A 27,515-nucleotide genomic window follows, 5' to 3' on the forward strand; every position below is an offset into this window, starting at 1 on the left:
AAGGTTCTTTGATGGGTAAATTACAGGCTAACGAAAAAGTAGGCCCGTGTCGTCATTTGACAGGTTTAGTGCAGTCATTCTGTGCAGGGAAGAAAAAATTGTAATTAAAAGTCTGGTGCTGAGTTGTTAATTGCATGTCCCACTGAATGGGCATTTGATCTAAGCGATAAACACTTTGCAGAGTCTACCATTAAAAGCTGCTTTACGGCTGATATGATTAAATTTGACCTTAATAGGCTCGAATAATTATCAAGCAGTATTTGACCATGGTGTCACGTATTTTTTAAAAGGGCCTAGAAATGCTCTTGAAAGTGCCCTTGACTTGACCTCACTGTAGGGATATAAATATAGTTCTGTTTCGGAACGAAATGCGGCACGAACGTGTTGATCTTGAGGAGAGGGCCTGGGGCTGTCAGGTCACTGCACTCTGACCTGATGATTGTTTAGACCAACACACCGAATTCTATTAAAAATTTACTTTTTCCTGCGAATCTCTCCACCTGTGTGTGTATTTACAGCCCGTGGATGAGACTACAAAGTGTGACCATTCAAGAAAGAGTTCATTGAGAAGTTATTTCCCGTTGTCATGATTTTTATAGCCGTGCAAAACGTTTCAATAATTTTTGGATATGTCAGTGTCCCTGTGATGTAAAACCCTACAATCTACCTAAAACATTGCTTTCCTTTTTTTTCTTTTTATTGTTATTTTTAACGTTGCAATCTACTTTAAAGCACACCTGGCTTGTAAACAAACTTACTATTCAATGGAAATTAGAAAAATGTGCTTAAATGGAATTTCTGCTCTCAATCAAAATGAATGATGTGATGCATTTTTTCTCTTAACTCACATATGTAAGCTAATGCAGAGGCTCGATTTTGTAGTTTTTTTTTTGTTTAACTTCTTTCTTTTGTTATCTTAATAATTTTTTTCTTCTTTTCTTTTCTTTTTCTCGATTACATGGCAGTTGTCTTTTTTTTTTCTCTTTTAACTTAACAGAAAAGTACTTTATAAAATTCAAATACTGTATACGGTGTAAGTAATTTATATAAGTGTAAGCAACCTAAGTGTATTTGCGTATTTAAATAAAGCGTGTTAATGAAAAAAAAATAAAACAACAAAAAAAAAAAAAGTGCAAAATACATGTCTAAAGTAGGTAAAAACTGGATCATTGTATAATGCAATTCAAGGGATTTGATTGGCTGAGCGGCCATGGTATATGAGCAATTATACCATAGCCAAGAAATGGCGGCCATTAAATTGTCTGCTGGTTCTTCTCTCACAGCGAAATCAGTTAGATCTAGCAATATTTCTTGATTGTTTTTAATAAAACAATTATTCCACTTGCGCTTGTTGGATATGAGATGATTATAGCCAACTCGGCGCTACGCGCCTCGTTGGCTACCTATCATCTCATATCCAACGCGCGCTCGTGGAATAATTGTTAAATAGCAAATTCCCCAGCTCCCGCGCAGCCTCATCTTGAGAATGAGACTAAAGACTACAAAAAGGACTCGGGCAAGGCGGGCAATATGGCGGAAGAAGAGCTTCTCGATTGTCATTACCATTTTTCACCGTATTCACAAGAAAAACAAGAAAACAGCTGCAACTAGAACACTTGAAACGAAAACGGTGACTCTTAATGGTGACTCTTATGTTGTGAATGGGTGAAATTTTTGGCGGCATGGAGCCTTCGACACTTGATGACATTGGAGAGTATTACGTCGGTGGGAGAGATACAAGTGAGAATTAACTGTACTGCATTCTACTGCATTCATACTGAATTCTATACTTGGCATCATATGTGGTTTGAGTTTGTTGTTGGTTTTAATAATTGATTTGACTCCCTTGCTTCTAGATTTTTTCCCTCCGGTATTCCAGTGTTCCCCGTTCCTCCAAAACCAACATTTCCAAAAGTCCAATTTGATCTGGATAGATTCCCCAGTTAGTGCAAATTAAATAACATTTGAGCAATAAAATATTCTTTAATTATTTATTTAGTCCAAAAAACGAGCAGTCTTTAAGCATCTTTTAATGATGTCTGTTGGTGTTAATGGTATTAGTCTAAATGAGGTCCCTGATTTAACAAAAGTCTTCTGACTGAACAGGGAGTGAACAAGGTAATGTTAATGTGGCATCAACTAATTAACAACCAGCCAGGGTGTATATGAGATAATTTTTTTTATTTGCTTGATAAAATCTTCATGTTGTTCTTGTATAAAAAGCGAAAAAAACAAAAACAAAAACAAATCTTAATCAATTTTGTCTTCCCCGTGTTTGAGGTGTATAAAAGAGTCAAATCTCACTTCCAGTTGGGTACAATACCGTGCAAGATGGAGGAGTGGGGATAGTAGGGCTGCGATGTCAATACAGGAAAGCCAGTCTCGCGATTCCTCTGCTTATAATAAATTTAAGCAGTACAAGGGTTGAGATGTGTTATGTAGTAGCGTGCAACAGCCTTTACTCTTTCTATATGTTGTTTATTTTCAGTAATATTTTAGATTTGTAACAATGCATTTTGAAGATGTTTATCAGTAGCTTGCAATACAGGTTTAAAATGATTAATGTGTTGTAACAGGGGGATTGGAAAACCACTATGAATTTTTAACTTAAAATGAATTAGTGTGCATTCGTACACATATCTTTTGGTGGAGAGTGTCAGATTTGTAGTACCAGTTCTTTGGCTTGTACATAGCTTCCTAGACATCCTCTGTCAATCCATCAGGCAGTTTCTATTTCATAAACTTTGTTCAGGGGTTGGCTGAGGGTAAGGGAGGAGGAGGAAAGAGATTATAATGATTATCTCTAAATTATAAAAAAAATTGTGTTGTGAAAATCAATTAAATCTGATGGAAAATTAATGATTTTTTTGTTTGTTTACAGCAAGTCTCTTGGATCCAGAAACATCTGATTATGCGAGCAATCATTTGATAGAACAACTTCAACTGGTTCAACCTCAGTTCGTTGAGAGGTATGTTACCCTGACAGACATAACTATGAAGTAAACTCAGCATATTATATCAATAATATACAGAGGGGGGTGAATAGGGGTATGTAAATCCGCCGATCCGCTAAAATTAATAGCTGCATCCGTCGATCCGCTCAAAAAATCAACTTAATCCGAATCCGCAAATTGTTTGCCGCGTTAGATGATACGCGAGATACAAAGCGACTTCAGTTGTTGGATTTGCCTTGCGTGATATTGTGTTTTAGCGCTGAGGATGACTATCAACAAAATATTTATGTAACCAATGTCTGTATTGAAACAAAATCTTGCAGATACGAGAAAAAAGAGCAAACTTGAACTTCTTAACAACCAAAATCCAAAATCCGGGCCCCAAAACTGGATAAAACCGCGATCCGCTGTGATCATAGGATCCGCAAATCCGTTAAAATTTCGTTCTGAATCCAGAATCCGGGCTAAAATATTTACCAAATCCGCCGATCCGTGGGCCTATTCACCCCCCTCTATACAGCAGAACAGAGTAGTGTCGCTCAGTGTCTTTTGGCATTTGAACAATCACACGTTAGGATTTCATCCAGTCTCAAAAGGGAGAAGCACCTTGTACAGCATAATAAACAGTATCACAGGAAAGTACTGCTCAGTAGCTCTTATTTGAATGATCACATGTTAGAATTTCATCCACAGTCTCAAAATTAGAACCACCTTGTGCAGCATTATAACCAGCACCACAGGGAATTGTTGCTCAGAAGCTTTCATTTGAATGGTCACACTTTAGGATTTCATCAACAAACTCAAAAGTTAGAACCACCTTGTACAGCATAATAAATAGCACCACAGGGAATTGCTTCTCAGAAGCTTTCATTCAATTTGTTACATGGAGTTTTTGTGTTTTTACTTTTGGCAGTTCCTGTTGTCCACAAATGGCATCATTGTACCTAATCATGGCTGCTTGTATGGCTGCATTAGGTGGTGTGCTATTTGGCTATGACATTGGTGAGTTATAATCTTACAGATATCTTTACTTTAACTTTAATCATTGACACAGTGAAAGCTTTAATGGCACTGAGTCACTGCACACTCACTGCAAGTGGAGCACCATGTTCACAGCCCTATCAAAAAATTATGTATTGGCAGACAGTGATTTTTCCATCATTCTACAGACAATGATTTGCTGCCTATGAATGTTTGGTTTGATCAACGGAGTTGATAAGGTAATTTGGCCACTGTAAAGAGATTTGAGTGGTGTACATGTATTTGGGCTAACTGAATATGTCAGCACTTAAAGCTCTTTACTGTGTTCAAATGAATTACCTTAAAACCACACATTATTTTGTTTCCACTCCTCACTGACGCAGCAGCACAATTTTTTAGAAACTAAACCCCCTTTCTCCAAGACCCCTTCAGACTTAAGGTAATTCTGTGCGCTACTCGCATTATGCTATCTACTACTTCAAAAGATTTGTACTCATGATTAATGGGTAAGTTACCCTGGGTGCTATAGACTTTCCATGCGCAGTTTCTGGTTTTGGTCAAGTCTTTGTTTCGGTCGTTATTGTGTGTTCCCACCTCATGCGAGAAAAAACCTCTGGTACTCAGGGTAATTGGGTAGATAACTGTACTCATGTGAGTTGCCCTGAATGGCATGCTGTGTCTTCCTGTACATATATACATACATATGTACATTAATTTTGTATATATAGCCACAGTCAACCCTCTAGCATCTGAATTAAGATTGTGCTGTGAGTAGCTTGCTTGCACAGTGGCTTGCGTTAAAGTTTCACAATGTAAGGGTGGTGAATGGCCTTTCAAAAAATCTGTGTATCATAAACATTGAGTCACATTTTTTCCGAATTCGAAGCCAAATTGCTTTCACAAAGTTGTCTTGGGATCTCAATTTGGGATCTCAATTTGGAGGCTAAGATAATGCCAGTCTTGCTGTCTTGCAAAGTCTTGAGGTTACCATGAATTTGCAAGCCCTAATGTCTTGTGGATTATGTCTTTGCAGGGTTTTGATTCTGGAGTTAGTCTTTTTAGAGTTCTTCTTGCTTATGCTTAAATAGCTACATGTTCTTGTCACCCTTTCTCAATTTGTTCATTAACTGGTGATAATTTTATACTGCAATATATTTTTTGCAGGCATTGTATCAGGTGCCATTCTTCAATTAAGGGGAGAGTTTCAGCTGGACTGTATTAAACAGGAAATGGTCGTCAGTTCCATGCTAATGGGTGCAGTACTGGCATCACTTACTGGAGGTATCTAATACTTTGTTTGTGTAGAAAATGTGCCTGCTGGCAAGATCATTAGTATGTAAATTTATAGTGAAAAGAATAGGTTTAGGTTGTTTCCAAAGGGTCTTGATACTAAGAGGCTAGTCAAAAGTTTAAAGAAAACGACAAAAGTTTAAGTTTAAAAGAGATCACGTTTCGACAGAAACTTCTGTCATCTTCAGTTAATTAACGCTTCGTACGTTAACTCAAGATGACAAAAGTTTCTGTCAAAACATGTCTTTTAAACTTAAAAGTTTTGTTGTTTTCTTTAAACGTTTAAGTTGTTATTTTATATTCTGCTTGATTAGTCCCAACAGTTTAGTTTCTCACATATTTGGTTTTTTTGTATATGCATAAATTTACCACCCCAATATAGGAATACAAAAATTATCTGAATTGAATAAATTGAGCTTTAATTTCAAGTACACCTTTACATCACCTTCAAGATAATTTGATTGTATGACATGTGTAGGTATTAATAGCTCCACACTTTTGTTGAATGCAGCCTTAATCTTGTAAATTTGTGTTCAATTTGTGCACTGTACTACCAGAATTTTTTAACATTCCTGTAATAAGTGGAAAATAAAAATGGACAGTCAAATTGAAATGAATATGAAACTGCACTCCATATAGCTAAATTTGTAAAACTTGAAGTGTGTCAAACACCCCCAATAATCTTTGATTACTGCTACTACTATTAATATTATTTTATTCTCCCTTCTAGGATTTATTGTAGATTTTTTTGGAAGGCGTACATCAATCATCATCAACTCTGTTGTGTTTCTTGTGGGAGCCATTATTTTGGCAATTGCACCTTCATTTGCAGTATTGGTTTGTACAATCATATTATTATTTTTTGCCCTTTATTCTAATTTCCCTGAACACAAACTGTATTTCCTCAAACAACTACCCTCACTGTCTATTTCAAATTTCATATTGTTCCCTTGCTATGACATCAGCTTGAATTTGTGACATTGAGTAAATTAATGTGGATGGAATTAACTTTTATTACATTTGCTTACCCATCAATTCATTTTGTATTTTTGACTCTTTATTGTCAATAAACCGACTTGGACATGTATTTTGTCAAGTTATTTTTCTTGGTCGTGTGGAGTAAATTATATCAAAATATGCACAATTTGTAACCTCTTTGTATTGGTGAGGGGAAGGTGGTTTCATGTATTTTGTGACCCATTCATGATCATAATCATGATCATGATCATGATCATGATCATGATCATCAATATCATCACTTCCATCATCATCATCATCATCATCATCATCATCATCATCATCATCATCATCATCATCATCATCATCATCATCATCATCATCATCATCATCATTATCATCATCATCATATCATCAATATCATCACTGCTGTCATCATCATCATCATCATCATCTTCCATATTCTCCAGTGAAGGGCTGGGCTGGCCATCCTCTCTCCTTCCAGGCTCTTGTTTTGTCGGCTGACGTGACCTGTTGGGAGATATGTTATTCAAGGGAGGGGTCCCTGCATGATTGCCAGAGGATAATACTGCCTTTATCAAAAGAATATTGACAATAGAATGTACCGTACTAGAGTTAATGCCCGGCCTCTTTTGATATATGCTTCAACAACCCCTACTGAATGGTCAAAGGGTATAGAAATAGAAGCCCTATGGGATTATATGGAGGAATTGTCTTAATTCAAGGAATTTAGATTGATAAATTAAGGATGAATCATTTTTTTCTGGCCATATAACTCAATTGGCCTTTTTGTCTTCATAATAAGTTATTACGTCTTTGAATAATCTCCCTTGATGAACCCAGGTTTTGATAAAATTATGTCCTGGGCCATTTGTTCAAGTCAATGAAGTACATTCAAATCTCATTTACTTTGCAGTTTGTTGGTCGTTTTGTAGTTGGATTTGGTGTCTCATTGTCTGCCATTGCTGAATGCATTTACATCTCAGAGATTGCTCCTGCAGTGAGTAGATTCAGTCTGAGAAATCTTCATTGAAAATAATCCCTTTACCTCAAGTAGAAATTGTATGTTAATTTCCTTACAAGTCTACACTTTATATTTTGTAAGGAATGTAGAGGTATTAAGCTTGAGTTAGATCAAGTTAAAAATAAAATACATGAAGTGGCACTAAGGGGGCGCCTTGCACCATTTACAACATCTTACATGGTTGGTCAAGAAGTACAAACAAATGAACAACAGAAAAATGCTCCCAACCCTAAAAAACAATGCAGCTGCAGGTTATAACGGATTAGGGAAAACAGAGCTTTTGAAGGGTGCAGGTTACTGGTACTAAGCACTGATGCTTTGACACTTTGTGGTCTGTGTTAAACGGTAGAGTAGTTTGCAACCCGCTGTTGTTAAACTACAACCAATGTAATTTCTCTGACCTCACCTTTCACAACAGACCAACAACACAGTCAACCAAATTATCAGAGTTTGAAGTAAATACAATGTCACTGACACCAAAACTGGTAAAGCACTTGTATGCAAGTCACAGTTGGCCTTGTTTTTGCTTCTTATTGGTTGATAAATTGGTGTAGATTTTTCTAACCGCACAGACTGCAGTAAGGTAAAACCAAAGCAAACATGAAATTGCTTTTGACACTCAGTTGAGAACTGCTCTATTAGAAATAAGCTGTTAGACTTTTTTAGTTATTAGTTAGATATTTTATTGATAAAATACTTGGCTGCCCGAAAGCTGAATTGCATATTTACATATAGAAAACTAGATATGCGAGTATCAGAATAGATAAAAGTCTAAAATATTAAATGTATAATTAATTAAAATGTAGAATCGATCGAAAAATACTAAAAATCTACAAATATGCATTATCGATACAGGATCTTATAATGAAGCTATTTTAAGACTGTTGTTGCTGTTGACTTGACACTTAAATTTTTTGGTACAGAATAGACGAGGATTGTTAGTGTCCTTCAATGAAGTTGGTATCTGCATTGGAATCCTGTTGGCATATGCAGTTAATGTCATTTTCATTGATTTGCCGTCTGGTTGGTGAGTCTTGCTTACTGTTGTCAAGTCTCCATATAATTATTGTTATGCTAGTTTCTCAGTCACTGTCTTTAGAAGCTTTGAGTCAGGGACGTGCACAGTCAGACTGTCATTGGATATCCCACAGATATCCTATGGTGCTTGCTTAATACTCAAATCATAAAGGGGAGCAGGGATGGGACACTACAGCATGGTGAGAGCAGCTGCCTCCCACCTGTGTGGCCCGGGTTTGATTGCTAGACTCGGCGTCATATGTGGGTTGAGTTTGCTGTTGGTTCTCATCCTTGCTCCGAGAGGTTTTTCTCTGGGTACTTCAGTTTTCCCCTCTCCTCAAAAACCAACTTTTCCAAATTTTAATTCGATCTGGAGAGTGTCCCCATGCTGTAAAGCACATTTGATCATTTCGTCATGGAATTATGTGCTAAACAGATTAAAAAAAAAATTATGATGTTTTTGTGATCTGTGTTCAGAAGTTTTCTTTTGGTTGTTGTAGTTCCCCAGGTCTCGTTAGACCACTCGCTGGTACATGTATTCATTACGTGTATGTGAATGACGTCTTTAAATAAACAAAAATAAATACAAATTAGCATAAAAAGGGTTCTATGAACTAGACCGGTTAAGACAACCAGTCAACATCAACTTTGGAGTTATACTCAAAAACTGTACAAGTATTGTGTCAGCAGTCATTCCTGTGTGAAATTGTGAATGTCTCGGAGGCCTGAATATCCACAAGGAGGGGAGGGGGTACTCCCCTATATAAGCTATTTAGGTATGTACGCTGTAAGGCACCAAAGAGTATGAAATAGAAATAGGGTATAAATTTTAACCATTTTGGTTTGAAAGTCTTAAAATGGGTATGGATTCTAGAAACCAGGTCTGAAAATGGGTATGAATTTTGGAGGCTAGGTCTGAAAAAGGGTGCAAAAAAATTGCATATTTTGGTCTAAAATAGGGTGAGGGTTTGAGAAACAGAGCTGCACACCCCCAACAAAATTCTGAGGAGTAATCCCTGCCCTCCCACCAAGGCCCAAAGAAGATATTAAGCTTGACTGGCAAGACACACCCTCAACTTTCATACTTGCATCCTTAACTCTCTTTATTACGTAACCTTATGCAAAATAAAAAAACAATAATTATTTGTCTGATTTGTTGTAGGCGCTACATGTTTGGTTTATCAGCTGTCCCAGCCTTCATTCAAGGTGTCGGCACATTCTTTTTGCCTCACAGTCCTAGGTGGCTTATAGTGAATGGACAAGATGAAAAGGTACCGTTTAGTCTTAATTAATAGTCCTGAAGAAAATACCTGTTAGAGATATGGTGGTCTTGAGGTTAGAAAGAACAGTGAAGTTATGGTCAAATGGTTAAAGTCCTGGTTGCAGTCCTTGGCCCTGTTGTCTAAAGCAGAGTTAAGGCTACTTAGGGATAAATACCAAGTTTATTTTAAGTTTTATATTTTATGATAACTGTCAAAATGCCTGCACGCTGATTAGCTTGTAGGTATTATCTGTAAGAGTACAGACAATAAAAAATGATGTCAGATGTAATGTGTGTGCGCTTTCTCAATGGAAAATAAAGCCAATTCTGCTCATACTTTTACCATGTTATTGTAAAAAATCAAATCAACAGCAGTTTTTTATGGTCTATACTCTTATACACCATAGATAAAAACTTGGCAATGACAACTAACTGTGGTAAAAAGTATGGGTGTGTGGGATCTGTTCAAGATCATGTAAAAACTACAGAGAAAATAGTTTGCCTTGGTACATGAAGTTATGTTTAACCAATACAAATGGTCATTTTAAATTGGGATTCACTGTACTTCTGTTGGTGTACATTACATATACAGTACAGATATACTGCCTTTCTTTTGTGTCTGTCTAGGCTTGTAGGATGATTCAGAAGCTGCGCTGGTCAGGTGATCCATATGAGGAGCTTACAAAAATCAAATCTGGACTTAAAGTGGAATATGTACGTACAGTATAACCATGTACAGGCAAAGGCCACTTTATGGACATTCATCGTTGTGCATGGCGTTCGTGGTCCTGACTGGCCCATACCTTTCCCTTGGAATAAACGTGCTTAACCCTTTAACCCCTAATATCAAAGAACAAATTCTCCTATCTTGTCCCCCTACTTTTGTTATAAAAGTACTGGGGAGAAGGTATTAAAATATCAAGAAAATTCACCTTGGGTGATCATGTCCTCAATTCTCGTGACCTCTGTGGTTGAATAAGCATTGATATTACAAGGAGAAATTTGATGCTGATCACTGTTAGGGGTTAAAGGTTTAAAAGGGCCACCCTGGTTATGTGGACACTTTTCTAGTCCCAACGGTGTACCACACCGCATCGCTTTTGATTTGCTTTTCCCCTCCTCCACCCGCTCCCTCCATTAAGTAACCTTTCTACTGTAGCTAGGAAGGACCCATTGCACATACGTTAACGTAGCCTGCAGAGCGGGTGTTATTTTTAGGGAGGGAAGCGAGAGGGAAGCCCGAGGCAAGAGCGTAAGAGCGCTCGCTTCTCGTTCGAAAAGCGCGCAAAAAAAAAAAAAACAAAACAAACAAACAACGCCTGTTCTGCAGGCTAAGTGGGGCATCCCATTGTAGTTCAAATGAAAGCTGTGTCAACGTTTGGTTTCTTTTTTTTTGTTTGTTTTTCATAGCGCTACAAGTTCACAGACCTGCTGAGCCGCATGGATAACATGAGAAGTAGAATGTTTGTTGGGGGCGGAATAGTCTTTCTACAACAGGTTAGACTTGAAAGTGCGTGGTAAGTCTAGAAATGGACGAAATGCTAAACGTTTTAGCCCCACCTGAAAGAATTGTTCAATAGTATTCCGATTTGAATGGCCACACTTTAGGATCAAGCGTTAGAACAACGTTACAGGACTCTACTCTAGATGTATAGTTGACTTTGAAGTCGCATAAGGGGACACAACTTCTGTTGTTGCAGATGGGATGAACTCTCATGATTGTCAGTCAGTTTTATCTGGTATTTCTATTCAGTTCACAGGTCAACCGACGATTGTGTTTTACGCTTCAACAATCTTCCAAGCGCTTGGTTTTCAGAGCGGTGAGAAGGCCACGCTCGCTAGTTTAGGGATCGGTTTTGCTAAGGTATGTAATCTTTATTGCCTGTGTGTCAAGCATTGTTTCCGTTTTTCGCTTCTTACCAGTTATTCAGTGGGAAATAAAACGCTTACTGAAAACCCCAAAACTTAGGCCCCATCCACACTAATGCGTTTTCGTTTGAAAACGCATACTTTTTGATACGTTTTCGCCTATCATCCAAACTAAAACTCCCGAAAATGCCGATGAAAACGGAGACTTTCGAAAACGGTTTCAAAAGTAAAGACGTTTGAAAACGCATCCTTTTTTGTGATGTATCGTAATTTCCGTTTCTAGTAAACTATTGAAATAGTGCATAAATAAAAAAATCTGCATCTGAATCTGAAGCGCTCTGTTTCTAGTGCGGTGGGCAGGTGAAAACGAAGACTTTGAAAAGGGTGACGTAAAAAGCATCACATGCCATCGGTTCCAGTCCAAATTGGAGCATCTACCCAAGATGGCGGATGGTCTTGTGATGTTAACGCATGCGCAAGTCTCAGTCGTTTTCCTTGTTTTCGAGCGTTTTAGTGTGGATAGGTGAAAACGATACGAAAACACTAGTGTGGATAAAAATATTTTGCTTCGTTTTCGCCGCGATGAAAACGGCTACTTTTGAAAATGCATTAGTATGGATGGGGCCTTTAAATTGCTTTTCTTAGAGGCATTTTCCGGCGCTTGGTACGGGTCGCACGTTTTTCCCGCGCTTGGCACCAGTTGCATTTTTTTTTTCTGTGCTTGGCACAGGTCGCACATTTTTCCCGCGCTTGGCACCAGTTGCATTTTTTTTTTCTGTGCTTGGCACAGGTCGCACATTTTTCCCGCGCTTGGCGCCAGTTGCATTTTTTTTTTCTGCGCTTGGCACAGGTCGCACATTTTTCCCGCGCTTGGCACCCGTTGCATTTTTTTTTCTGCGCTTAGCACCGGTCGCACATTTTCCCCGCGCTTGGCACCAGTTGCATGTTTTTCCGCTTTTAGCGCCAGTTACATGTTTTTTCTGAGCTTGCACCGGTTGCATCACGGTTTTCTCGCTCTTAGCACTGGTGGCACATTTTCTTTCTGCTTTCGTTCCTACAGCTTGTTAGTACAGTAATCTGTCTCAGCACTGTGGACAAGGGCGGTAAGACTGATTTTCAGTATTTCCGTTTAATGATTCTTTGTCTTTCTTCCTTGACTGCTTATCAACTGAATTTACTTTCCCAGGTCGTCGCCGTTTCCTCCTCATAGGCGTGTCAATAATGACCGTCAGCATACTTACGTTAGGAATTATTGCTAATTACACATCGCTCGGACAACCTGCAAGGAAATGCCAGTTCAATTCCACCACGACACTGCAATTTGCAAATTCACCTTCTTCGCCAAGCATACTTTACACCTCTACAGCTATGACTCCACCGAGCTTCTTTACGAATTCAGCAAATTCTAGTTCCAGTTTGTCCCTCATAAACTCAACTGCATCTGCATTAAACACGACGGAATCCAAATCTACCTTAGCTAGCAAAGGACTGCGGTATTTTACGCTCAGTGCCTTGGTTCTGTTTGTTGGTGCCTACTCGTTCAGTTTTGGACCAGGTGAGCTTTTCAACACTTTGCTAATTATCATGACAATTCAGACCATATTCGTATTATCATTGTTATTATGATTATCGGTATTGAACTGGATGTAACTTGCAATGGAGGCTCTTGCGGGGGAATACATTAAAAAAATAGCGTGAGAAAAGATTTCTACGCTTAAGCCTGGTGTGTAGGCTAGTTCCGGTTCAATACGGTAGGTACGAATACGGTCTTTTTAAAACTTTAATACCCCTCGGGTATTTCAAATGCCCTACCCCTAGGTGTTCAAAATCAATCGCTGTTCATTTTTTGCATAAAGAAATTTATGAATGACCAATTTAAAATTGTTTTGAAGACCCTTTTGAGTCATTCGCTTAAAAAGGCGAAATACTGTCTCTGAAATACTCACCAACTCCTCAAAAAACAGGAAAAAACCCCGCGCGAATTCCGCAGAACAAAAGATAAATCCGTTTCAAATTCCTCACCACAGGCAAGGTGCACAGAATTGAAAGATGGCAGCGTGGTGGTGGTGAAAGCAAAAACGATTTGCTTTTTGTTATTGTAGCTCTGTTATTTGCTATAGAGCGGAATGCAATTTAGAGTCAAAAAACCTAGATCGAAGTAATTATTGTGGGCAATCACAACAGACGCAAATAGCGCAACGTAACCGACGCCAAGCCCCGGAAAACGCGTGCAAGCAAATCAAGATTGGTTTTGCTTCTCATTGGTTGATTAAGTTGCTCGATTTTTGCTAGCCAATCACAGCGCAGAGTAAACGCAAAACCAAAGCAAACGCGACATGATTTTTTGTTTTGTACACTCATATTGGAAACCGCTCTAAAACTCAAATTGAACTTTTCTTAGTTTTTGTATCTGGCCCATCGTAAATCGCGAAAATTTAACCGCCAAACCTTAACCTGCCAACAGTTCCAGATTTAGATAAAAGGCCTTGGGATAGGTCCTGATTTTCTGTTCCTCTTCTTTAATTCGCAGTATCCTGGTTGTTGTTGAGTGAAATCTTTCCAGCCGGTATAAAAGGCAGAGCCTTCTCCATCGCTACCATACTCAACTGGGGTACAAACCTTGTGGTATCCTTGACATTTCTAGACATGCTCAGTAAGTGCCTTCTTGATTTTCCAAGCCCCTGTTGTTCAAAGAGCTGATAACTCTATCCAGTGGATAAATCGCTATCCAGCGGATAAAACGTACTCCAACCAATACATTTTATCCGTTTGATAGCGACTTATCTGCTGTATAAAGTTATCCACTCTTTGAACAACTGGAGACTGGCCTGCGATTTTTACTGAGTAGATATCAGCGGTACCTGTTTGGCTCCCGGTTGGCCAATCTCGTCCCCAGAGCCCGCGCGCGTTTTAGGCCAGCGGCGGCCACACGTTGCTTCCTTGGTGCTGATCAAGAAAGATGGTGATGTTTAACTATTTTTCTTGACTTTTTACTTTTATGGTACATATTCAAGATGTGTTATTGATACCAGCCTTCTGCTGAAAGGGCCGCGCCAAGAGACTATGAGGTAAGAGAGCGAATCCCCCATACATGCTCCTCTTCCTATAAAAATTTTTTTTTCAATCTATTTTTGTTTGCGTTGCTATTTTAATGTCGACATCTTATTGGTCAGTTAGAGTGACGTCATTTAATTTTAAACTCAATGGCGGATTATAATTTCCCAAAATAACATGGCGCGAACTAAAAAAAGATTGAAAATAATTATCACGGGGCACAGGGATTCGCTCTCTTACCTCATAGTCTCTTGGCCGCGCTGCTTGACTTGGCTTGGGCCTCTCATTCCCATCCCCACCCCTCTGAGGACGTGTATGCACCCTCAGCCGTTTTGTTATGTTGCAGCCTCCTTCGGACCCTCATGGACCTTTACTTTCTACACGATAATTTGTGTTGTAGCAGTAATTTTCATCTACAAATACGTCCCGGAGACGAAAACTAGGACTTTGGAGCAAATCTCGGAAGAGTTTAACACAAGGTATTCTTGTAACGATCCTTTTTTGTTTCTCACTTCAATTCAATTCAATTCATTTGTTTTGCCATTAACCAAAAATACAACATAAATACATTAAAGATGATACACAATATTCCTACTATTACCTACCTATCCTATTATTCCTACTAAACTATTTTCAAGATTAAATGTGTTAAAGGCTAGGAAGCCTATATAGAAGCCGGGGGCTTTTTTTCCCGTTCAGCTCCCGAGGAAGGTTTGTGTTGCAAACCAAAATATCGGGCTAGTTTGTTATTTACATATATATCAATTGCTCTAAACATTTTGTTTATTTTTCGCCACCTCCGCCATGTGAATTAGTCTACCGACTGTATTTTGTATTCTTCACAAGCTTTGTCTTAATTTTCGTAAAAATCCGAACTTGATTCGTGCCTTCTTTAGTGATAAGATGTTAAGAAAACGAACAGAAAGGCATCAAGGGTGTGTGAAATCCTAAAGTGTGACCACTGAAAGCTGTCGACGAGGGGCGATGTAACAGCTCTCATAAGGTCTCACGTGATTGGCTTTCAACCCTTCTAGAAAACAATTGAAAAACGGCAGAACAATACCCCCAACACTAAAACCAATAGCAGCTTCTACACAATTAAAACAATTACAAGCTTATGAGAGCTGCTATACCGCTGTTCTCATGTTAATTTGCGATATAAGTAATAAATGATGATGATGATGACGATTATTATTATGATTATTATAATTATGATTATGATTATGATTATGATTATGATTATGATTATGATTATGATTATTATTATTATTATTATTATTATTATTATTATTATTATTATTATTATTAATTGTCCAATGGTGCCGTCCATAATGATTATGATGTTGGCGATCGGTGATTTTACCTTTGAGTGTTTGGATAAAGTGTTAAGATTCAAATACAGGCTATTTAGTGGTCCTTCTTACTGATTCTTTTTGACAGAAAACCTCGACAAATATTACCAAAGAAATTTGATTGCTGTGCGAAGAAAGGGAGGCGCAGGTTGAGGGAAACAAGGCTTGCACCAAGTGGATCCAGCACCGACATGCTGCTTGCTACTTCGTGTTAGGATTTGTTCTTATCAAGACTCACAGACGCGTCTGTCCAACTGTGAGAGTGGCTTGCACACTCTTCTATGCCGTTCCGGGTTTTTGAACTTCATGATGATGAGTTGGCGGCCGGGGGTGTCCGCCTTCCCCACCGCTCGAGCAAGTAATAAGTAATGATGGAGTTTTGTCGCGCCTAGGGATACATCAGGTTTGGTTGGTGAAACACTGTCCATTTTTAAAAGTAGACTCAAGACGTTTCTTTTGAAGAAGTGTTATCCTTAATTTTTTAACCTTATAGTGTATATTAGATATTTTTATCACTATTTTTAATTTGTGAGCGTGTTGAGATTGTTGAACGCGCCAGAACTTTATTATTATTATTATTATTATGATTATGATTATGATTATGATTATGATTATGATTGATTATGATTATGATTATGATTATGATTATGATTATGATGATTATTATTATTATTATTATTATTATTATTATTATTACTTGCATTTCGAGTATTCTCTAAAATGAGTAGACTCTAAAACGTAACTTGTTGCCATTGTCGAGCACCTAAAACTTTTCAAAGGTCTGAAGTAAAAATATCGGCGATTTTAACAATTTGCAATTTGATTTCTGATTTTGTAATATGTCCTTTCTGTGTACTCTAATATTAAAGTATCGTATTTGCCTCACTTTACCAAGATACCCGAGTACACCCCCTCCCTCCCCTCCCCTCCCCTTCCCTGTTGAGATCGGATGAGCATATTAAAAGCCTTGGGCCCAGTTGTTCAAAGGCCGATTAAGCTAATCCTGGGTTAACGTAAACTTTGATTCTAGTATATTTAGTAATCGATAAAGATTTGTCCAAAAGATTTTTGTCCCGAAGTTTTGTCTTAGATTTTCCTTTACCATTAGCTTAAAATGAGCCTTTAAAATCATCCTTAATGAGCGAGATGCAAACCTCGGTTAACTTTTAATCGTGGATAAGCGTTAATCGGCTTTCGAACCACCCGACCCTGGGGCCCGTTTCTCGAAAGTCCAAGTAACTTGCCGGGCCCGATAAGTGTCTTTGGTGAAAAATGTTTCATAACAAAAGTCATTTTTTGTTAGCTTTGAATACTAAATTTTAAAATCTTATAATTCTGTGAAAACATTGGCCAAGTACCATGTCTCTAATCACTGTGTAATCGGCGAAAAAACGTTTTAAAATATACTTATCGGGCCCGGTAAGTTACCGGGACTTTCGAGAAACGGGCCCCTGATCTCGGACAACCCGGCGGATAACAAAATGCGTGTGTACGGGCATAACAATCTATTATAGAAACTTCATGAATTCACAGAGATAAAAATACTACCATTAGGATATTGTTCAGCACAAATGATCCCGTTTATGTCGTCGTTCGTCGGAGAGTGAAAGAAACGCATGTTATGGGACATTTTTCAGTGAAAATAAATTTCACTCAGTTTAGAAAATATCGCAGCCTTTGTAACTGTCAAGTAAAACACATAGGTATTTAACACCTGCGGTTCTTTCGAATAAGAAATGAACTTCAGTTTGTAAAGGCGCGAAAACTAACATCTTTAGAATTTCCTCCATTTCCTAACTTTACGCAAGTGAAATCGAGTTGTCGAAATACTATTGGCTGTGAGTCGTATATGACAAATGTTCTTCAGTAAAAGCTCTTGAGTTCTCCCTTTAACTGAATAAGTCAAGATCTGAAATAACCACTACGTTCCTTGAAGAAGATTTGGTGTAAAAAGATCTCGGAAGGTAGTAGGGGAACTCTCGCATAGCCACGGAGCCAAATTCTTCAAAAGCCCCTGTTACACACAGCCTCTCAACTTGAGTTGTGACACGAACATTAAGTCTGCCTGGCCGCTTTATATATACAAACTCCCTCGAGTTTAGTTCGTGTTTTGCCTGATTCAGCACGACAGCATGTCTGTTCTTTATCAAAGGCGAATAGGTTTACAGCAACATATTCCGAATTTCGGAGCGATGAGATTCCCATAAAAGGATTTACAAAAAACCGATCACTTAAAACTTAAACGGAATCCAAGGACACGAGTCACACACAGTACACAGAAACGAGACTGCACGAGAGAACATGCCTGAAAGCGAAGCCGCATGTTCCCAGCCATAAAGTCTACTTGAAGTGAAAGGTCAGCCCCTGAAAACCGACGAGAGTCTCAAATTGTCCTGGCTGGTAAGACACGGTAGCAGTAATCCCAAGACCAGCAACCAGATTAGAATGGCGTTCTCCTACGTTCAAAGTAATTAGGTAGGCACTGTCCTTAAGTTATCCCGTATGTTGCACGCATCAACATTTCATCTTATTGGTCAGCAGGATGCACGTTTTGGGCTGCCGAAAATCTGCTGAATACGAATTTTCTGATTTCTCGTTGTCTCCAGCAGTAAATCAATGGATTAAGAAACGAATTCAACACACCACAAGAGCGAATCGTCGGCACAAAGACATCTTGCATGTTTGACAGCCATGAGTCCGCCCAGGTGTTGGACACCATCATTAAACTTGCGACCAAAAGTAATACAACCGCGGGTATGAAGCAGATCACAACAGCTCCGACAACGTACACAGTCGTCTTGAGGGCTTTGCTTTCTTTAGCGAATCTTTCCACCTCATCTTGCTGTAGCTGATGGGCTTTGATCATCTTTACGTGGCGACGTGTTTCGCGATACAGCATAATGTAGGAAAACGAAACGAAAACGATGCACAAAATCAAAACAGAACCTGTTACTGCGTTAGAAAATACTGCTAGGTTTGGTGCAACTTTCAACACCATGGACAAAAGAGCAATGACCCAAAATGTTGTCATTGCCACCTTAATGTTTTTGCTTGTGACTATACCATAGTAGTGATTAGTAAACTTGATCGCTACAAGCCTCTCAAACGTTACTAACGTCAGGTGAAGCGAGGAAGAAACAAGCATCGCACGGAACAAGTTGCTCTTCATGAACTCTGAAACTGCCCTGGTTTGGTTGTCTAAACCAAGTAATTTCAGTATCATCCAGAGGATGAATGCTGGTTGCACTATCAGACCAGTTGCAGCATCAGTAACCGCTAGACAGGCCAGCAAGATGTTGGCATTGCTTTGGAGTCTTGGTCTGCTTTTCACTGCCATTATCATCAACAAGTTTAGCACAACCGTGAAGGGACAAGTGACGCTGTTAACGATGATATTCAAGGTAAAACTAATCCAAACTGGGCTAGTTAGTTGCATTTCTTCTCCCGTTGAAGTGTTGGAAAAATTTGAGCCTGAGAAATTGGTCATGTTGAGATGAAAACACTGTGGACAGAGCTCTTTGTGACTTAATGCTGCCGTAGTCTTTTTTAAAGGTGTTGTCCTGCCACAATTGTGCAAATGTTTTCCACTTAACTACAGAACTGTTATAAGCCTTACGGTTTCCTTTCAGGCTTCCTTGCCACTTTCTTTCTTTTGTGTAAACATGTATTTTTTATTCTTTTGTTTTGTTTTGTTTTGTGGTAAAATGTAATAAGTGGTTGATTGATTGGGTGCTAATAAAGAAAGTATTCATTTTAACTCAAGTGCTATTTAAAAATTTTCTCGTTATCTGTCAATGTTGCATAATGTGGTGTTATATACCGTGCATAGATGTTACATGACTGTAGCGAAAGAGTATTTTTGCGACTCTGATGGATCAAGAGTTGAGTGGAAGTCTGTCACCGTTTAGAATAAAACGAAAATTAAACGAGAAGTATTCACCGGAGTAAACTGACTTCGATTCGCCCTTGACATACAGTCACTAAACACTAGTGTTTTTCAGTATTTTTTCCCCCATGTTTCAATTGTTCAGGCTCGATAGTTAATAAACATCCTTCCGGATTGATTTGCAGTTCAATGAAAAGTTGGCAATTTGTTTTGTGATGTAAAATATTATTAATTCTTCTCTTTTTGTCCCATTGGAGGAAAAGGCACATCCCTTACGGCTCTTTCGCACAGGCTTCCTGCCTAATAGCACTTCACAAGAAGAGCTTTCTGATTGGCTAAAAGGTCTTCTTTTATTATGCCGCTCGCTGACTCTCAAATTTTCGTTTGCTTTATATATTTTGGATGTTTCCATGCTTTAAAGAAGCTAAGTCATCAATATTGCGCATCGTTTTGAAATGACCAATTAAATGCTTTAGTGTTAGCGGAAAGCTAGAAAGCGAGACAGCAGTCTTAAAAAAAAAAAAATCGATTTTGCGGATATCTGCTAACATTCAGATGGTACGCGTGCGTTCGTCTCACGTGTTCAACATGAGAAGTTACATGTCGTGACCAGTTGTTCGTTGGGCTGGAGTTGTGTTTAACGGTATACATCTTCTTTTACATTGGGTCAAATTGTGAATCACCCATTGAGCCGGGCAAACCATTTGACCATTGAATCAAACCGCTTTTAAGGCTAAACGTTCGACCATTGCGTCAAACTATGAATCACCCGGTCAGGCAAACCATTTATGTAAATTTCGTAATTTGTACTATAATTAGAATATTGCTATCAGGCATTTTTCTTCTCTATACTATAGTGTTAGAAATTGTAATAGTGTTGTTTCTACAGTTAGTGTTGTATTGTAAGTCTATAATAGGTTAAAATAATAAAATACAAAAAAAAAAAAAAAAATCTTGGTTTAACGGTGCACACTGGTCGGCAATAGTCTTTCGATTTTGCAGTTTTTACCTGGAAAAACGGGGAGGGGGATTGTAAATAATAAAAACCACCCAAATCAAATTTTCACTACAAAGCCAAATATTAGCTACAGCTATAGCCTGAATTCAACACCAGGACCAGTAGCAATGCCAAGGTCAAGAACCAAAAGACATGCGAACTCTTTTATGGCGCGGCCCGCAAGGCTCCTTTGTTTATGATTGTGGATTTTTAACTTTAGATCCAATTATGTAAATCCATTGTATATTTATTTTTAAGATGGATGAATAAAGCTTATTATTAATATTAGAGGCGGGGGAAATAACAAAAAAAAAAAAAATGAAATCATAAATTTGGTTCTGATAGGGAAAAAGGCATGTAACTTATTTCCTAGTTTTTATATCATGTTTAAGTAATTTCGAGACTGTTTTTAATCATATGTGACGTTTAAGTATTTTCTTTACTTTTTACTTTTATGGTACATATTTAAGATATGCTTTTCTTATTTTGTAGTAGTAAAAAATTGCGAAGAACCTCTGTTGATACCAGCCTTCATCTGAAAGAAGTACGCTGCTTAAATAAAGATGGCTTGACTTGACTTGGGCCTCTCATTCCCATCCCCACCCCTCTGAGGACGTGTATGCACTCTCAACCGTTTTGTTAGTAAACTTGATCGCTACAAGCCTACTAACGTCAGGTGAAGCGAGGAACAAACAAGGCCAATAGCACTTCACAAGAGGAACTTTCTGATTGGCTAAAAGGTCTTCTTTTATTTTGCCGCTCTCTGACTCTCAAATTTTCGTTTGCTTTATATTTTGGCTGTTTCCATGCTTTAAAGAGGCTAAGTTTTTTTGTTTTTGTTTTTGTTTTTGTTTTTTTTAATTTTTTTTTTATTTTGCAATACTAAATAACTACTTACAATACTTACAATGCTTACACTAAACAATACTTACAATACCTACATTACTACATTACAATACTGACAAGATTCCCGACACTGTTTAGATTAATTAATTTGTAATTACATTACAGTACAGTTGTAACACTATTACTATCACACTACAGTTACAACAATCACGTCAAGTAAATGCATAATGTTTACATTTTTTTCTCATAACAGATACGTGATATTAAATAATTATACTAATTAAACATGCATCCACACCAGCTACCGTTCCACCCACGTGGCACATACTCTGCAAAAGACAAGAAAGAAAAAAAACAAGAAGCAAGTACCTTTTAAAGATTGTAATGTGAGAGGAAAAGGGGGAACGTGTCAATTGTAGGATGAGTCATTTGTATTCTACAAGTCCAGATATAGAGTCTTGCGACTAAGAATAAAAAGTAAAAAGTTTTGCAAAAAAGTGGGTGGGTCTTTAAGCCTATGACCAAGGAAGGGGTTAGCTCAAGAGAACGCACAGAAGATTCGTTTCTGAGCAGCCATTGCCTAAAATTATGCCAGAAACCGGACGTTACCGTACAGTTCCAGAAAAGATGGATGAGAGTTTCCTCTTCAATTTGGCAGAAATTGCAAAGATCGTTATCCCTTAGCTTTATTTTTTTTAAGAAATCATTAGTGGCAAGTCTCCTGTGTAGCAGTTTAAATTGGAAAACGCGAAGTTTTGAGATTTTCGTACATTTAGAGGGCAGCCCTTAAGCAGTCTTCCAGTCAATAGGTTCATTTTTTTCTATCATGCAGTCTTCCGACCATTTCGTTTGGCTATTCACGGGCTGCTTTCGTTTCTTTTCTATAAGTTTTCTGTGTACTATCTTATTTGTAGTTTTGGCCTTTAGAAACTTATCAAGAAAACTTTCGTAGTTGATGCTTTCCTGAGAGGCGTTATTTTTAAAGGTTATAACCAGATGTTTTACAGCTGAAATCACTCCATAGAAAGACAGAAAATGTATCTTGATGTGAAAACGTTCTTTGAATTCAGGGAAAGATAAAAGTCTGGTCTCATTTTCCATCAAATGACCGATATTCTGTATTCCTTGAGAAGACTATAATAAATAGTGTATTGGTTTATTATTAACACGAATAAGAGAATTTAGCCAGAGACTCTGTGACAGTAACTGTTTCTTTGAGCAAATGTTATCTTCGTAGGTAACATTTGACCAAATTTGCAAAATTTCTTGCAAGAAAACATCCGATACCTTAAAGTAAGTTAATATATCCTTCTTGTGGAGATTACCTTTGAAAATAATGTCTCCGCCTAAGTCTCTTAATTGTACATTGAAGAAAAGCTTCCATTTTGCCTCATTTCCTTTGTTAAGGTATTTTTTCACCCAACTAAGTTTCAAAGCTTGAGTAAAGAGCCTTATATCAATCATCTTTAAACCTCCATCTTCATAATCACTTATCATTATATCACGCTTAATCTTGTCGCCTTTGCCATCCCACAAAAACTTAAAGAATAGGGTGTTGACTTCACCAATAGCACACTGGTTTGTTGGCAAAGGTGACAAAATATACGTGAGTTGAGAGGCAATTAAGCTTTTTAATACAGTAATTTTTCCCAGCAGACTTAATCTACGCAATTCCCAGCAGCCCAAGCTTGCCTTAAGTTTTGTCATTTTTTCCTCGTAGTTAACTTTCAACATTATTTCTGGGTCTGTTGAGAGCCATACCCCTAGAGTTTTTACTTTATCTCTCATCCACCTTAAATCGTGCTCGGGGCACAGTTTTTCTTCGCTTCCTGCATTTGCGCCAATCCACAGCACTTCTGCCTTTTTATAATTTAGTTGGAGGCCGGATATCGCTCTAAAAAACTCTAAAATCTGCAGTGAATTTTGGAAGGATGCCCTAGATCCATCTAAAATAAGAGTTGTATCGTCTGCATATAGACTGATTTTAATTTCCTGTCCATCAACTAATATGCCTTTAATATTATTGTGTTTCCTTATTGCGTCAGCAAGAACTTCTGCGCCTAGAATGAACAAGTAAGGTGACAGCGGGCAGGCTTGCCGAACCCCTCTTTCTAGCTTGAAAAGATTACTAGACCAGCCATTGTTCAAGATACAGCTTTCTATGTCATGGTAAAAGAGCTTAATCCATCTTAGAGTGGATGAGCCAAAATTAAAGTGGTCAAAGGTCTTATGTATAAAAGGCCACTCAATTGTATCAAAGGCTTTCTCAAAATCAAGGAAAACTAGAAGCCCGGGAATCTTTTTTGCAGCTGTAAAGTTGATGACACTATCAATAAGTCTAATGTTCTCTCCGATAAATCTACCTTTTAGGAAGCCGGTCTGATCGTTATCAATAAGTTTAGGAAGAACTAGTTTGAGGCGATTAGCGACAGCTTTAGTGGCTATTTTGTAGTCACAATTTAGCAGAGATACTGGACGCCAGTTTTTAACAAGGTACGGCTCCGTATCTTTTTTCGGAATAAGTTTAATGATCCCCCGCTTCTGGGATACGGATAACTGCCCTGTTTGATAAGCATAATTGATTGAGCCAAGAAGAAAGTCGGCAATATCATTCCAAAACATTTTATAAAATTCAGCAGGTAACCCGTCTGAGCCCGGTGTTTTATTGGAATCCATTTCTTTTAATGCCTTTAGGCATTCCGTTTTCGTCAAAAGACCCTCACAGCTGTCCTGGTCTAGTTGATTTAGCTTCTTTGTAGATGCCTCAAAGAAGATATGATCATACTTTTCATTAGGGGAGTCAATCTTTGAACTATAAAGGTTTCTGTAAAAGGCTTCACATTGATTTAAAATTTCTTTATCAGATGTAACGAAGTTCTCATCGTCTACTTTTAGCTGGGTGATGGCGCTTTGCTTAAAATGTCGTTTTTCCAAGTTTAGGAAATACTTCGTATTTTTTTCCCCCTCGTTATACCATCTGCATCTAGCTCTTAAGATTGACCATTGGTGCGATACTCAATAATCTTTTCCAGTTCCCGTTTCCTGGCCTCGAGAGTGCCAGAGATCTCTGTTTTTTCGTTTGGGTTTATTTCATTAGATTCTATAAAATTTTGCGAAAAATTAATTTCTTTCTCAAGTTCTCCTTCACGTTTAGACATTTTTTCTTTTTTAGCCGTCGCGTACTTTATTGACTGCTCTCTTATCTTAAGTTTCATCATCTCCCACAGCAAGCCTTTGCTTACGGTATCATCATCTTGATATTCTTCATGGGTTTTCTTAATAACATTTCTGATCTGAGTAACATAATCGATGTCTGTTAAAAAAGAGGTGTTAAGCTTCCAGTAACCTGGACCTCTAAGGTTCGAGTGAAGGGCTATTTTAATGTCAATAAGAGAGTGATCTGTTTTATAACCAGCTGAGATATTTGCGCTCGTAACACTACACATAAGACACTGGCTTACGAGGAAAAAATCTAGGCGGCATAAGATTTCAGGTTTTCTCCGACGCCAAGTGTATTTGCGGCTATCCGGGTTTATTGTTCTCCACGCGTCTACTAAGTCAAATTGGGCAGCGCGGTCTTTAACAGTCTCTTGGGACTTAAGGTGTGTCCTAGCAAGTCCGCCTTTCTTGTCCATTTCTATGTTCAAAACAAGATTAAAATCTCCACCTATAATGATTTCGTCACACTCAAAGTCGTGTAAATGATCAAAGAAAAGCTCAAAAAAACTTGGGTCATCAACATTAGGCGCGTACAATGTGGCCAAAGTAACACATTTCTGTTCTGTTTCAATGTCGCAAATAATAAATCTACCATTTGGGTCAGAAAAAAATTTTCGGATTTCAAAGCCAAAGGTGTTGTTAAACAAAATGGCAACCCCACACTTACTGCTATCTTGCCCACTAAAAATTGTCCTATATCCCCATTTTGCGGTCCACATGGAATTTGTGCCTTCAGAGCAATGAACTTCTTGCAGCATGTAGATTGAGTGTTTTTGCATTCTAAGCCAGTTGAAGAGCTCTCTTCTTTTCAAATTGTCACCTAGTCCTCTCACATTAAGACAACTGATACTGAGACTCATTTGTAATTGAGTTTATATTGCCCATTGCAAATCGCGCAGCCACGGAGCGGAAAAAGGTAGCTAGGGAAGGTTGGAATTAATACACACGAAGCAAACAAAGATTTAAATATGCACGCAGAAGAACACAAGCACAACATACTAACATTACAATTAAAATATTCCATTAGTGGGCCGTTTTCCCTTGAGGTTTTGTAGGTGTTCAAAACATCCACAAAGGGATTTTTTCTCATACAACTGGGAAATTAATATGCACAAAAAGATCAAGTAAATCTGTAGAGTTTTGTACGACATAATATAGAACTAAATTTGAGACTTCGGAGGCAGTCTAAAGGATAAATATTCAGATAAAACCTCCCGAGCACCATTTGTGTTACCGTACTCATCAAATATGTTTGACGACTGAAAACCTTCAAGACATTTTTACTAAAACTAAAGCTAAAGTCACATTAAATTGTCCGGGATCGATTTGCAATCAAATCTCTCTCCGTTCACCACCAGAAATCTGCCTACTACCTTTACGTTATCCATTCCATCATTTCGGGCCATCATCATAGCTTTAATTAAGATTTGTCTCTCTTTTTGGATCGCCCGGGCGTAATCCTCCGTTATGTAGGCCTCTTTGAACTGATGTAATTGTTTAATCTTACCTCGTTTGGACCATACAAGCTCTCTGTCTTCACGACTTACAAAACGTACTATAATTGGTCTGTGTCTTCCTTCCAAGTTTCTTCCAACTCTATGCACAGCATGGTATCGAATTGTAGATGAGTCAATCCCCATTTGCTGAATTATATCTTGAATAACTGATTTACAGTCCTCATCCTCTATTTCCGATATGTTGTTGAAGCGAAGATTTTCTCTTCTCGTGTACTGTTCGAGTCTGATATTTTCCTCTTCCTGCTGCTTGAGCTGGGTTAAGTTATAAATTTTGCGTATCGTTCCGAAAAGTCCAATTAAAATGCTTTAGTGTTAGCGGAAGGCTACAAAGCGAGACAGCATAATCAAAACAAAAAATCGATTTTGCGAATGTCTGCTAACATTCAGATGGTGCGCGTACGCTCGTCTCACGTTTACCAGCATGAAAAGTCACATGTACAGCATGTATACCAGTTGTTCGTTGAGCTGGAGTTGTGTTTATACTAGTTATACAATGCTTTCGAATGGTATACCGTGAAATATCCCACGAGTGACTTAATTTTTCTTTTTCCGTTTCAATTTTTCGGACTTGCGAAAATTTACCCGCGCGACCCGCAATACGCGACGATTAAATTATCTCTACATTATTGTCCTCTTACCCAGAATACAGCCCATGAAAACTGCTATTCATTTTGTGCGTTAGGACGCTTTGCATTTGTCAGAACTGGCGGCCAGAACGGTCAGTTCGTAAACGGAATGTACCAATTTGAAGGACAAGGCCGGTTTACGGCTAGCCCTTGGATTGTCTTCAAAATAGCGCGTATATCAGTTCGGAGTGATTATTTTTCAAGATTTTGCAGCACCATCCCTTTAAAGTGCCTATGAAGCGAAAATTGTCTTTAGGTAGTTACAAAATTTACCCTTTCAAACACGGGATTTCAAAGTTTGAGATTGCTGGGGTAAAAATTGCCGATTTTGTGAGCGCTCAAAGTTGGGCTATTTTGTCTTCTTAAATGGTATTCGAATCGCGCGGTCAAAATGCCAGGTAACAATAACCGCTGACGTCACTTTGGTGCCAAGAATTGCAATTCATCATGGCGGAAGAGAAGAAAGATAAGCGACAGAGAGGGTGATATTGCGATGCTGGCGTCCGTAACAAAGAGAGCCAGAATCGATCGTTCACAGAATCGCTAGACATGCTTTTCTCTTTCTACAATCCTTTTCGGCGGCAAGAACGGAATAAAAGTAAACAAACTTTTGGCACTAACGTAACGTCACAACTTGGAATTCA

General features: G+C 38.2%; 1 protein-coding gene across 1 annotated transcript; it reads left to right on the forward strand.

Moving 5' to 3' along the window:
- Positions 1-1,526: 1,526 nt before the first annotated feature.
- LOC146487057 (solute carrier family 2, facilitated glucose transporter member 12-like) lies at positions 1,527-16,591 on the forward strand. The gene is made up of 16 exons (XM_085091843.1): positions 1,527-1,740; positions 2,882-2,969; positions 3,868-3,956; positions 5,100-5,216; positions 5,956-6,062; positions 7,120-7,203; positions 8,151-8,254; positions 9,407-9,515; positions 10,133-10,219; positions 10,916-11,002; positions 11,259-11,369; positions 12,435-12,477; positions 12,561-12,929; positions 13,905-14,027; positions 14,775-14,907; positions 15,869-16,591. Exons 1-16 carry the CDS (start codon positions 1,662-1,664, stop codon positions 15,993-15,995), a joined length of 1,857 nt encoding a protein of 618 aa, XP_084947969.1. The 5' UTR covers positions 1,527-1,661; the 3' UTR covers positions 15,996-16,591.
- The last annotated feature ends 10,924 nt before the right edge of the window (positions 16,592-27,515 follow it).

This window comes from Pavona decussata, unplaced genomic scaffold (genome assembly GCF_977016875.1).
Source record: "Pavona decussata unplaced genomic scaffold, jaPavDecu1.1 SCAFFOLD_19, whole genome shotgun sequence".
Classification (NCBI taxonomy): Eukaryota; Metazoa; Cnidaria; class Anthozoa; order Scleractinia; family Agariciidae; genus Pavona; species Pavona decussata.